General features: G+C 37.5%; 1 protein-coding gene across 2 annotated transcripts; it reads right to left on the minus strand.

Annotated features, from left to right (window-relative positions):
* Positions 1–7,565: 7,565 nt before the first annotated feature.
* LOC116254337 (ATP synthase delta chain, chloroplastic-like) lies at positions 7,566–9,407 on the minus strand. 2 transcript variants are annotated; one of them, XM_031629700.2, is made up of 2 exons: positions 9,024–9,407; positions 7,566–8,570 (listed from the first exon to the last, which is right to left on the minus strand). In XM_031629700.2, exon 2 carries the CDS (start codon positions 8,565–8,567, stop codon positions 7,860–7,862), a length of 708 nt encoding a protein of 235 aa, XP_031485560.1. In that variant the 5' UTR covers positions 8,568–8,570; positions 9,024–9,407; the 3' UTR covers positions 7,566–7,859. The 2 variants fall into 2 exon arrangements, with proteins under 2 accessions (XP_031485560.1, XP_031485559.1); XM_031629699.2 differs by having other exon boundaries at positions 7,566–8,567; positions 9,024–9,302.
* Between the last annotated feature and the right edge of the window lie 4,757 nt (positions 9,408–14,164).

A 14,164-nucleotide genomic window follows, 5' to 3' on the forward strand; every position in this document is an offset into this window, starting at 1 on the left:
AGTTTTTCAAATATCTTTCGAACTCATTTGAAATGTATTCACCTCCGGAATCAGTCCTTAAAATTTTTAATTTAGCATTGAATTGTGTTTGTACTAACATGTGAAAATTTTTGAATATCTCAAAAACTTCGGATTTATATTTTAGGAAATATATCCAACAATACCTAGTGAAGTCATCAACAAAGATCACATAATATGATAGCCCTCCTTTTGACATGATAGGAGAGGGTCCCCATACATCGGAATGAACAAGCTCAGAAGGCAAAGAAGAGAAGAAGTTCCTTTCTCCAAAAGATAAAGATTTCATTTTTCCATGTATACAATCATTACATTTAAAATTTTCAATACAAATATTCTTGGTAGGGTTCATCATAGACAATTTTCTAACATTTGGATGACCTAATCTTTGGTGCCAAACATTGATGTCCACATTTTCAACATAGTGACAAAACTTTTCTTTGCGGATGCATAAATTGTCCATGTAGTAAAGGTCCCCTTTTCTAAAACCTTCCCCAATCAATCTCCCGGTTTGGTGATCCTGCACCAAACATTTATTTGATGAGAAAACAACATCAAATCCAAGATCTGAGATTTGTGACATAGAAAGTAAGTTAAGATTAAGTTTAGGAACATAACTAACTTTTGGAACAAAAAATTTTTGTTTTCCAAATTCTTTTTCAAAATTCCCAATCCCTTTAACACTTAAAGAAGTTCCATCGGCGGTAACAACATTTGATTCTTTTCTTGTTCTTTCAAATTTGGTCAAAGATGATATATTTGGTGTCATATGAAAAGATGCACCAGAATTTAAAAGCCAAGAAAACATACCAGGAGTGTTGGAGATGGATGCCGTTGTTGTTAGTGCTCCGGAATTTGACTCCTTGATCATGGGTTGAAGGGCTGTCATGATTTGATTCAACGTTGTGGATATAGATGATAGATCACATCCTTCATTTGTGAAATTTGCGGCCTTTCTTTGATCAAATTGTCTAATGTTGTAATGTCCACCTTGAGGATATGAAATTCCCCGGTTGTGTTGCCCTCCTTGTGGATATGAAGTTCCTCCTTTGAGAAAATTTCCTCCAAGATTCCGCGATTGTCCTTCATTGTTGTTCAACTTTGGGCAACTAGGTCTTATGTGACCCGGTTCATGACAAAAGTGGCAAATAACTTTATATTCTCCTCTAATTTGATTCTTAAAGTGAGGAGGTCTAAAAGACTTGATGTTGTTTCCAGGTCTAGAGGCGGCTAAGGTTCTTTCTTCTTCTTGTTTTGAGACAAGAACACTATCTTTATCCATTTCTTTGGATAGTTTCATTCTAGTTTCCTCTCCACTTAGCTTTGTAAGAAGTTCATGAATGAGTGGAGGAGAGGATGAAGAAAGAAGGGCTGACCTTATTTGTTCAAATTCGGGCCGTAGCCCTTGAAGGAATTGAAAAAACCGAAATTCATCTATTTCATTTCTTCTAATCTCATGGCATTTGCAGTCCAACCCTAGTTCGGGACTTAGTTGATCTAACTCATTCCATACACTAGAGATTTCCATGAAAAATTCTCTAACATTTTTCTCTCCTTGCTTGATACTTTGGGCCTTTTGAATCAAAAGATACTTTCGGGCCATATCTTTTTGGGTGAACATTCCCTTAAGATATTCCCAAACTTCACTAGCCTTTTCATAATACATAAGATTTTGGGCAATTCTAGGTTCAATACTTCCATAAATCCATTCTTTAATCCTAGAATTTTTAGCTTCCCAATCGTCTAATTTTTTGTAATATTCATTCATAGCATTTTGTCTTTCCACTCCATCTAGTTGTTTTTCAATCCCATTTTCTATTTTGGTCAACTTGAGAGTGGGAGGGATAGACGTATCTCTTATGAAGCCCCATAAATATTTTCCTTTGATATGCATTTCCAAACATTTTGCCCATAGTGTATAATTGGTTCCGTCAAGCTTGTATGGAGCATAATAGCTTCCTCATTCAATTGAAACTTTGGAGTCTTCCATGAGAGCAATACTTGAAACAATAATCTCCAAGGAAGTCAAGAAAAAACTCTTCTAGAAATTTCACCAAACAGTTGGTGAGCAACCGCAGCAAAAAGGCCTTCAAAAAATTATATCCTCCAGCAAAGAATCTCTTCAATCAAACCAGCAACATAAAATCTCAGCAGCAGCCTTTAACAAGCTTTGAGAATCAGCCCACTGGCTCTGGTACCATGTGAAAAGTGACTATAACAGTCACAAAGAATACATATAATACCAAAAAGGCACTAAGGCCAAGTGAAGAAGAGTAATACTCATTCAATAAACAATATAAAGGCTGTAAAACACAACTTATCCTTTACAAAGACTGTTACAAGGATATTTATAAGAGAGAATAAGAAGAGATGAGCTAAACTAGCCGTTGGGCTAGCCATGTGAAGAAGAGTAATACTCATTCAATAAACAATATAAAGGCTGTAAAACACAGCTTATCCTTTACAAAGACTGTTACAAGGATATTTATAAGAGAGAATAAGAAGAGATGAGCTAAACTAGCCGTTAGGCTAGTTCCAACAGCTCTTAATAGAGCTGTTGGAACTGCCAACGGCTAGTTTGGCAGAAATAATAAAAAAATAAAAAATAAAAAATAAAGAGAAAAGAAAGAAATAAACTAAATCCTAACTAATCCTAAACTAGCACTTAACTAAGATAATACCTAATTAAGAGATAACAACAATAAGAAATCATATTTCTTAACAAAAAACACTAATAAATTTTCTTGTATATTGTCCTAGAGGTATTATGTTTTTGAAATCTATTGATTTGTCAGATACTTCAAAGACTACTAGCGTTTTACTATTACTGTTTTTTGTTTGTTTTTGTGAAAGATATTGAACTTGAGAATATTGTACAGTTCACTATAATAATGCAACAAATTAGAAAGCTGCATGTAGATTGTTGGCTTCAGAGCATGTGTCATTCTTTGGAACTCCATGTGCTGCTCATTGCATCAATCTCATGCTTGAAGATGGTGAGATAGATGAGATGAAACTAGGCTGTTGAACAATTTCAAGAGATCACAATATACATTCGTAGTCATGTTTATGTACTATTTTGATGAAAAAATATATACAGAGAGGTGAACGTATTTGTCCTGCCCAAATTAGACTTATGACATATGTTCTGACAGTGCAAAGTAATGTGAAATGAAGAAATGCCTTGAGGTAGACGTTTTCAGGTGATGAATGGGCCGTGTATCCACATGCTAATAGGAGAAAGTCAAGGGGACTCTTTGATATTATATTCACCAACCAATTTTGGGAATCATCTCAAATTATTAATATTTGATATACATTTGGAGAAAGTCATAAACTTGGTTGACAATGATGTGCACAAAGCAAAAGAAGCTATTTGGAGAGAACCTCAAGGGAAAAGGAAGTTGTATATTCCTTTATGGAGGACTATAAATAAGAGGAGGATGGGGCTACTTCACATGCCCTTCATGCAGCATTATGATATTCTGAAACATTTGAAATAGATAAAGAATGAATTGCATTGAAACATTAGTTATTAGCCTTAACGTACATGACACCATTCATCATGAGGTGGAAATATATGATATTTGTCAAGATGATGCAGGAAGAAATATAACAATTCAAAGTAAAATAACAATGTGTTCCAAGTATTACAAACAAAGTTTAGTTTGTCTTTCATAATTGTAATTTAGTAAAACTTTTTGGGGGTTTCTTATAGTGTTGTATTTGCATTTGGATATGTGGCAGAGTAGGTCTGGGTGTGACTATCAAACCTTAAAAATTTGCAATTAAAGTACATGCAGCTTAAGTGAATGTGAAAGAAAATTGGAGGTTTTCCAATAAGTGCACACTAAGAACAGAGATCGACTAGAACATAAAAGCTTGAATGACCTTGTTTATGTTTGATATAACATGTGACTGAAATAAAATAAGCTAATATAAAGTTATAAACTTATTTAAATAAGTTGTATATAGTTGTTTTAATGTAACAAATTAAAAAGAACTTGAACAAGAATGCATAGAGTGCAAGTTGACCCTAAGAATGGAGTAGGAGGAGGAAGGGGACGAAGAAGCATGTGCCTTGGCAATGTCAAGAGGCTTTAGCAGCAGGTGAGGTGATGCGGGCAGGCAGCACAGGCTTCAGCTTCAATTGCAATGAATTAGGGTGATGAGACAAAGATGCAGAAATGCTAGGCAGTTCAAATAAGTCAGACATCTTGTTTCATCCACTTTCTACAAAGAAACACTTATAGTCGTCCTTTGTGAAACAGATACTTTTTCTGGAGGAGATTATCTTAAGCTAAGAAATAGGGAAATGTGAAGTTCGTTACTTTGCTTTACAATGAATATTTGTAATCAAGCTGGTAAAATATGTGGTGTACATATACATGAACACTTACTGCACATAAGTTTTCTGCAGACAACTTACCACATGCTTGATTCAGCAGCTTATCAATTTTCCTATATTGTCTGCGGAAGCTAATATGTTCGATGCATCAAATATGCCTATAGATTTCATTGTACTTTTTGATGAGCTGGAAGATGTGGAAGCTGGAAGATGTGGAAGGAAATACACTGCTTTGGCCTTTAGGGGCTACAGTCTGCTGTTTTTGTATGCTATATATCTGCAGTTGCAGATTAGTGTTACTGTGGTTAAATGTCTAGGTTACCTACTCATCCTGGAACTTGGCTATGGAGGAAATGGTGAAAATACTTGGAATGTGTACAGAGTTATCTCCGTCACTGTTCCTTTCATAAATTAATTAATTTTGTTATGTTCATAAAAAAAGATATTTTCCGTGGAAACTAAGTCTTCAATTGCAGTACAAATGGCAACAGCTGTTGTAATTTTTGTAACATCATAGGCGTCCTTTGCGAAACAGATACCTCTTATGGAGTATATTATCTTAAGCTAAGAAATAGGGAAAAATGAAGTTCGGTAGTTTGCTTTACAATGAATGTTCGTAGTAAAGCTGGTAAAAATATGCGTATATGCATGTGGTGTAGATACACATGAGCCATAAGTTAGACGCAGCGTATGATTTGTAAAACAGATGAATAGCATAATTGACAGGGTTCCAGGTCAAATTGCTTTAATGGGCTGGATTGCCCTGTTCAGCAACTCAATTTTCCAGTGTTACAGCAATGGCAACATTTTTGTTGAAAACAAAAACGTTCGTGGTGCATGCTTGTCTTGTGAAATTGTGCTAGAGTTTTATCTGCAGTAATATATGGGTGTATGATTGCAGATGATCCATGTGAATCCAACTTGTGAGAGCGTCCTGCAAAAAAGGAAAAAAATAGAGGAGAAAAACTGGTTGATGTTGCAGTAAATAGTATACCAGTCTAGTGCCTCACATCATTTTGTGTTATGGTCTCTCTTTATGTTTGTTTCCATTTTCAGGTCATGTATTGTACTTTGTATCTAAAAATCTTTCTTTTTTAACCAGTGAGAACTAGCCCTCATCCTGCCGATGCAGCCATGGGAAGAATTGCTCAGGGGACCAAGGCTCTAATTGAAGGGGGCCAGGACAAGGTTTTCCATCAGACGTTTCAGACCTTGCCAGGAGAGCAGCTCCGCAAAGCATTTGCTTGTTACTTATCAACCTCATCTGGGCCTGTTATAGGAACATTGTATTTGTCAACAGCCAGGCTTGCCTTTTGTAGTGATAGTCCGCTGTGTTATAGCCCACACCCAGGGCAGCAGGAGTGGATTTATTACAAGGTACTTCCTGATCAACTTGTTCACTCTCTTCTGCTTCCCCATCAAAATCATGAAAGTCATCTTAGTTCTTATGTTTAAGTGTAAATATCACCCATTGCTTAATCAAATGCAACCAATGTCTGAAGCTAGTAGATGCATTTTTTCATGGTGTGTGGATCTTAGAAGTTGTTCTCTTTGTTGCATCATCCTGGGCTTATTCCATTCAGAAATAAATGCATGACAATGAAGACCAAGTTCAATGTTGTGACAGCTGTTTTTCATGCAATACCGGGGGATGGATGTAGTATCTGCCGAGAGGAATATTTTTCCAAATATTACCTGGATGTCTTCCTCTTCTGCCTCATCTTCTCATCAGATCTTCTCATGGGTCAATGGTAATGATTGATTTGTCAAGAGGCGGTTGCTTTGGCCTCTATCAAGATACAAACAACTAAAAAATTTATAAGCTTTGGAAATTTTGTCTCCTCGAGGAGAGTGGAGAAATCTTAGGATATGGATGAAAACAATCTGACCATAGCCTATCTTGGTGTTAGAAAATGGACATATGTTTTCAAACTTATGAAGAACCTTTTCTGGAAAACAGTCTACTCAATCTTGCTCTGGAGAAATGTTGTGCTTGGCGGCTTACCTGATTCCTTTTTGCTCATCAGGACTGAAGAAGGCTGTCCTTATAGTTCTTGTTCTTCTCAAAGCCATGAAATTAGATAATTGTGTCCTCAAGCTTATAGGAGCTCTGTTTTTCTTTTTCTTTTAGTTGATTGTCATTTATTACTTTGTGTTCTATGCAGGTGATTGTGCTTCTTGAGCAGTTGGTTGCAGTGACACCTTCTTCAAATAGGTTGAATCCTACTGAAAAATATATTCAGATAGTGACCCGTGACGGCCATGAATTCTGGTTCATGGGATTTGTATCTTATGATAAGGCACTGCAGAGCCTCACTGAAGCTGTGCGCAGTTCAGGAGCTTTTCGCAATTGAACTTTGGAGAAGCTGGTTCATCCGTACATAGATATATAGAACCTACATACATATATATGTATATGTTAGATAACGCTTGTAATAAATCAATCTCCGTCTGTAGGCAAGGCTTGTACATGTCAGGATTTGCTTATCGTGACTTCTTAGAAATTGCTATATTTTTCTTCAATCTTTGTTGTTTGTCAATATGAAATGGCTGATGGAAGAGGGGTACACCTACCATGGTGTGCACATTCTTGCCCCAGCCTTCTTCCTGTTTTCTTCTTTCTGCAACTTCACGTAGCTTTCAAGTGTGGTATGAAATATAATCACCTCTTCGTTGCTATGGTACCTTATCGTTTATTATGTTCTGTGAGAAGTATGAGGTTTCGTCTCATTGTCAACGACTTGAGCTTTTGAACAACGCCAGAGAGCCATGGATACATGGGTCGGGCGAGATTTGCAACAGGTCTTCCTTGCTAAATCTGAGTTTAGAGGCTGTTAGGTCCTTGGTGCGTACCAAATTTGGACTTTCAAAGTTTGGTGCCATGTGTATGTCGCTTTGTTATGGTCATGAAATAGATGGAATAAATCATAAAACGGTTTTTTATTCAAGAAGGTTCTTCTCAGAATTGCCCATATCTGGTTTAATTGTGTTCTAATGAGCAGGAGCTTTGGAGGATAAATCGAAGGACCCAACCTCTTAGGTTCTTAGATGTTTGCAAATAAAAAAAAGGCAACTTAAACACTTCCCCCATGCATTCATCACATTTGTCTCAGTACAAAAATGTAGGCCTCAAAGTTCACAGATAAGAGAGAGAGAGAGAGAGAGAGAGAGAGAGAGGGGGGGGAGGGGAGGAGGGAGATATTACAACTTTCTCAGTGGTGTTTATATATATCTTAGGACGTGGAAATTCTGCCAAACGGTAGCATCATTTTACTACAGGGGCATAGGTTACTGGTGACCTACATCATCTCTCGAAGATGCGACATGTAAATTCCGTCAAGGACTCCTTACAGTTGATGCCTTGCGTATCAACTCTATCAATATAATATTATAGAAATAATTACATGACAAAATTTGAAGCTAAGAAAACCCGCTAACTACTCAACAGCCAAAATTGATGATTGCAGATGATTTCAGGTGCTGCTGCTTGGTTCTATCTGTTCATGAACATGTAACTCCCACTGCTACTTAATTGGCTTTGATCCTTGGATTCAATGTGAGCTGCCAACTTGTCCAATTTTCCTTTCACACTTAGATCGATGGTATGAGATCCTTCCTTCTCATAACTAATAACGAAACCAGCAATTACCGACGGATCAATCGTGTTCTTGATACTCACTCGAGCTGTACCAGTTATTCTCTGCATCTTTTTTGCAATTTGATCCAATTGATGACGTTGGAGCTTCATAGCAGAGGAGACGCTTACTGTAAGGGTATCGGTGGCCGACTGTGTGCCAAAGATGTCAAGGCCTGCCACTTTGTCCTTGATAACGCTCATTTGCTTGTTCTCCATCAGTGGCCATATGAAGCCTAAACTGATTCTTTCGAAGACTGCTTCATCTGGAACCATTTTGAATGCCTTGGCAGGGTTGACTTGTGCAATTTGATCAGGAACGAAGTTGCAGATCTCTCCTTCGGGAAGTAGATGAGATAGTTTGGAGGCGTCACTGTTGCCGAACCGAAGAACGTCATTGAGTCTTTTGTGCTCTGAACCGAGCTGTGAGCTCCGGTAGCCTGACTCAGTCGAAGAATGGCCACCTGCAACTACTTTCATTGGTCTTCTAAACTGTGAGCTGGATTGAGACCCCACAATGGGGTGCGAGCCATGGGGAGTGATAGACTTGTTCAAGATGCTACTCATCTGCTTCAAAACAGCAAAACCAATTGGTACCCAACAGATAAAAAGATCTCAGGAATGAAGTTCCTAAGAAATTGCACCAAATAAGAAAAAACAAAAAAAAGAAAAGATCTACAACAATTCCTAAAACAGGCAAAAGAACCACAGTCAATCTGTGAGCTCCAGTTGGACCAACGGAAATGAATTGCAATTACAACAATCGAATCTCACTTTTCTACATAGAGAAAATCAAACCAACATATCTGTAAACACAAATTTAGAAAACATCATCATGAATATAGAGCTCTTCAGAACCCTGGTCCAGCTGAGTTTCCAAGGAAAGTAACACTGGAAATCTTCAAAAATCAACTCAAGGCACTTGCTAATGTGATGAAGAAGACCCATAACTTCTTCAAATATGAAAGCAAATCTACAAGAGCAGAGGAGAGCAAAAACAGAAGAAATTAAGGTAAAACTAACCTGGAATTTAGCGTGTTTGATGTCTCAGACAAGATCTGAAAAGTCTCTTCCTTCTTAGAGAAACAATTTAAGCATCAGTCTACAGAGAGAGAGAGAGAGAGTGAGGGAGAATAAATGTACGGGATTACTAAGTAGACCGATATATATATGTATATGTGGATAGAATCAGATAACGCAGGAACACCATGTAAACCTCTTAAAAGAGCCTCCCTTATCCTAATAATTGCTCTCCAAAAAAAGTTAAAAAAGGAAAGAAAAAGAAATCCCAAAATCCAATTCATTATCTGGTCATCCTGCGTTTGGCTGAGGGATGTGAGGACGAGATATAAGAAAATCTCCAGGTAATCAGGAATCACGAACGTGGCACCTGCAGCGCCTCTCTATCTCTCTGTGGGACAAAAAGAGAGGAGTCGACGCCGTCGGGTCTTCCACGGACCACATAGGAGCATATTCCGAACCCAATAAAAGACAGGATCTCCTTCTTGAAATGTCGACAACGTCATTTGGTTAAGCCATTTAGAACTGTTGGAGTCGCTTTAAGGGTGATGGTATAATTGGTTGGGCTAAAGGTACATGAAATGATGAAATGACATGTCTCTAGTTCCATTCACTACGTATGCTTTTGTATATCTAAAGGTTTTTGTATATCTAAAGGTGGTAAAGTGTACTGGGAACCTGATTTTTTGAACCGAATTCGGATCAGATTAGTATTAAAATCTTTGACATAAGCATGTAACCGGGTTGGAACTTCTTGTCAGATCTTTGTTGGATCTTCAACTTGAATTTGGATTATGTTGTGGAACTTTCAGAATCTAAGGGCAACTAGCCATCAGATCCTAGCTGTGTTTGGGTTGGTAACTATCTGAAGAACAATCCTGACCATGTTTGAGGAACAAGCCTCAACCCTGTTGGGGGCCGTAGTAAAGCCTTCAAATACTGACCTTACATAGGGATTGACAGACTGTTCAGTTAGACTCGTTAAAGAGATATGGATATGGATTCTGATCGGGCTTGAACTCAGTATATGGCTTAAATGTTCTCTGAATTTGAGATCTCTCACTCTTCCTCTCCTCCGTTTCAATTCATCCATCGACGATCTATTTAGCTCTGTCGAATTGGTATTAGAGTTCGGTTTTCTTCTCTTTTCTCCATGATGGCATACGCATAAGAGGAAAGACTCGCCGGCAAAAGACAAAATAGCAAAATTTACCGGCCAGAACGAAGAGGCTACAAACATTAAATTTCCTGCAACGTGCTCAAGGGAATCCGATCAAGTGGCTGCTAAATCATGCCGGGCTCTGCATTCTCTCCTGGATCAGGAACGAACCTCAGCGATTGCCAGAGAAGGACATTCGGCAGAGCCGTCCATGAACAGGCGGAATGCATACTCGGCAACTGCCGCTTGGAGCAATTCCCCTACTGCCCAACTGGCCTGCCGGCTCGCCGGTGGTGTCCCCGGATTTTCCCAGGATCGTGTCTTTTCCGACCATGGCTAGCAAACCCATCCTAAATCTGTTGGGTTTGCTTACCTGCTACCCCAGCAGCTGTCCATCTCCAATGTGGGGATGACCGAAGGGAAATCTGTTGGGTTTGCTCAACACTCCACAGCTATCCAGCAGTCGGCCATTTCCATACTGGCGATGCGGCGAAGGGAAAACGGCCATCGGAACGCTGCGGCTGGCGGCATGGCTGCCACCAAACCCATCGGAGAACACCGTGAGGCAGCTAGAGAAGCTGCCCACCAGTCAGGTGGTTCCGGTGGTTCATCCACCTGCCGAACGGGTCCCGCCGGCTCCCAAGCTGTCGCCGAGCGGTGGGTGGGTGGGGGCTGTTGCGGGTGTGGGTTCCGGCGACTCAGTGATGGACCAAACGCATGATAAGTGATAACAGTGTGGAAGTCATATTTTACTTCAAAATCAAATTCTTTTAGGCCACATCTCACAATGTGAATGATCTACAATGAAAATTATAATATGAAATTAAGGAGCTGAAATGATCAACACAAAAACATAATGAACCTAAGTTAACAAAAAAAAAAAAGTAGCATAGGAAATATTCGATGCCTATGCTCTTCTTTCTTTGGTGAAATGGAGAACCAAGTAGAATTTGCAAAAGCTAGATCTTCTAAACGGCTGTTAGTAAGCTTATTCTTTTTTGTATTATGTGCTTGAGAATACGTACTCCAATTTCTTTCATAAGACGAAGATCTAGCAAGCTGAGACCGTAATCTCATCATAGCTTTGTGGAGCGTAGGTATTTCTTGTCCATAAGATATGCATTAAATAAAAAATTTTGATCCTAATTTTCTATTTCCAATACTGCATTTAAAGATTTAAAATTTCTTTATACAAGAAATTTCATATTCAAAAGTAACTTTACTTTCCTCACAATGATCTAAACAAAGCTTCTCCGTGCATGTATTGCAGGGAAATTTTGCTCTTATCCCATCTTCCTGCAAATACTGAATATATACGATATAAAAAACTAAGAATTATCGAGTGAAATAATTTTTCCTCGGGTTTATTAATTGTGGATTGGATTTGTTTAGTTATGTTACCCAAATTTCATAATCTTAAAGATGAACTTCCCTAAACACGTCCCCAAATTATGCCAGTCTATACCACCAGAAATAATCTATAGTAGCATTTTTAATTGCTTTTTGTTGATCTCACCTTTAGCACAACAAAAATTCCAATATTCAACGACCACCTTAGGAAACAGCCTACTCATTAAATTCTCTTAATTATGCCAATTTTAAAAGTAAACTATCTCTCAACCACTGTTAACAATTTTAAATTAGAAAAATTACTAAAAGACAATGCAAATGTTGGCTATATTCACAACAAAATTTTCAATGATCTTCACGTATCATCCTAAATCATAATTTCTCTAGAGGGATTACATATGTTCTTGAGTGCTAGATTTTAAGTATGTGGTGCATATTGAGTCTATAAAACATAACTACAAACACTTATCATACTTAACGCTGCACGCTTATGTACAAGATATCGTTTGTGATGATCCATACTGGCCTATCAAGACCAACTTCCTTGATGACTTGTACAAGCAACTGTCTCAAATATTCGACATCCTTATATTCTTGGAGATATGAATTGTTCTAAAAAACAGCTTATGTATGAAATGATAATAAAATGAATTAGTGAACAATCGAGAACCTTTGTGCGTCAATGAAAAACAAATTGCCTGTTCAATTCAATGTGATTTTTTTCAAAGTTAAACAATTTTGAACATCACCTTTCTATCTTTAAAAATTGATATTTCTAGCATTTTCAAAGTAATGTTCAACTTGCAAGTGAGGCTAGGAAATCTTTGCAACAAGGATTTCTTGCACAACTGAAAGTAATTTAGTTGAAAACCAAAAGAACCTTCCTATCTTTCTATCCACTTCTATTTTTCCACAAATATTGTAACATATCTATATAGTATTTTGTCTAATGAACCCAGTCTCAAATTTCTTGTAAAGATTAACATTCATTAAAGACATGAGAACATTCATGACACATCCTGTTGGTTCAACCTTTTTCTTGAAAGTAAATTCCCATATCCATGAAGCATCATGAATTCTGTAAGCTTTTTTGCACAAATTTCATTATATGCTCAAATTTCATGGTACGGCAATTTTAATGAATGTTCCTTCACTTTTGTATAAGATCCAACAAAATAACAGAACAAAATTGCAAAGGCAGCACTCATTGCTTTTCTAAATGGTTGTTCTTCATATAAGTAAATTAAACAAGAAACAAACATATAGCTTTAGCCCCGAAAAGGAAAAAATACACATAAATATTTAATATTTGCAAATAACTTCTATCAATTATAGATTTATGAGATTCAGACTAATCACATAGCTTGCGTGGGATACTAATGGACAGTAAAGGATTGCTTTCTCACTTTGAAGCATGTTTGAATTGGAGACTCGATGATGGCTTGGGTGGTGTTATATGGAGCACTACCCAACCAGAAGCTCCCTTCTTTGTTGCAGAGTTTATCCTCCTAGTAAATCCTATCCCCAACAAATGGGTGAATTTCAATCTTTTTCAAGTTTGGTAAGCATGGTTGAGAAAATCAATGTTTGCAAAATAGATATTATAGGACATTTGGAAAAGATAATTGTAGAACAGCTTGAAATTCATCCACCTTTAATTAAGAAGTGCCATAGAAGCCATAGCTGGTATTTTTTTAGCTCTTCTTGTTGTTGTTGTGTTTTTTTCTAATAATTACTTAGGGAAACAACTTGATGCAGATTCAGTAGCAAATATCCAGATCTAATTTTTTGCATCTGGATCTAGATAATTTAAAATACTTGTAAATGGGTTCGGAACTAAAATCCATTCCTTCCTTTATATAAAGGGGTATGGGTTTCATTTTGAGAAGTTAGTTGAAAAATAAATCAAATTCAAGTTGTTTGTTGGTTTTTCCTCTGCTTTCCTTCAAGTTTAGTTAGTTTATTTGGTTTTTGGTTAGCTTTAGTATCATCCTAGCTTAAAACCCTTTGGATTATGATTCATTTAATCATAATCTGTCTTGCATTACAACCTTTAGCATCAATTCCTCAAGGCCAAATCCTTAAGCCTTCAAGGCTCTAGTTTGTTTTGAGGTTTGGGTGAATCTACAATACCTCCTTTAACTCAGGTGTCGCATTTGTCACTGTTTGCAGCCCAAAAGAGTACACACTGGAATGCAACAATGGCCACGAGATTCGAACCTCAAATTCCTTGAGTGTAACAGGTTTGAAAACAACTCGCCATTGTATTTTTTTTCACCATGATGCTCACCCTTGGGGAGGAGTTTCCGCCATGCATGCTATGGCTAAGGTTCATAGCTAAAAAAGAAAGCCTGAATACCTGTGGTCAATGCTCCTTTGCCTGATGTGATATGTTTAAACTCACACCAAGGAAATATTTTCCAACACCGGCGGCACCTTGATAAGCATAAATCGTTTCAAGTTCCAATATTTGATTCTTATCGATGCCATAATTAAACATAGGGCGTTTCACATTTGCGTGTTAAATATCTTTCCTTTTTCCCAATTCAAGGGAAAGATTCATTCAACATGCAGTCTAAAGTATCGTTCCTATAAAGAAAATGAGACTCAAATGACCACCGGACCGGATTTGAAC

This window comes from Nymphaea colorata, chromosome 5 (genome assembly GCF_008831285.2).
Source record: "Nymphaea colorata isolate Beijing-Zhang1983 chromosome 5, ASM883128v2, whole genome shotgun sequence".
Taxonomy (NCBI): Eukaryota; Viridiplantae; Streptophyta; class Magnoliopsida; order Nymphaeales; family Nymphaeaceae; genus Nymphaea; species Nymphaea colorata.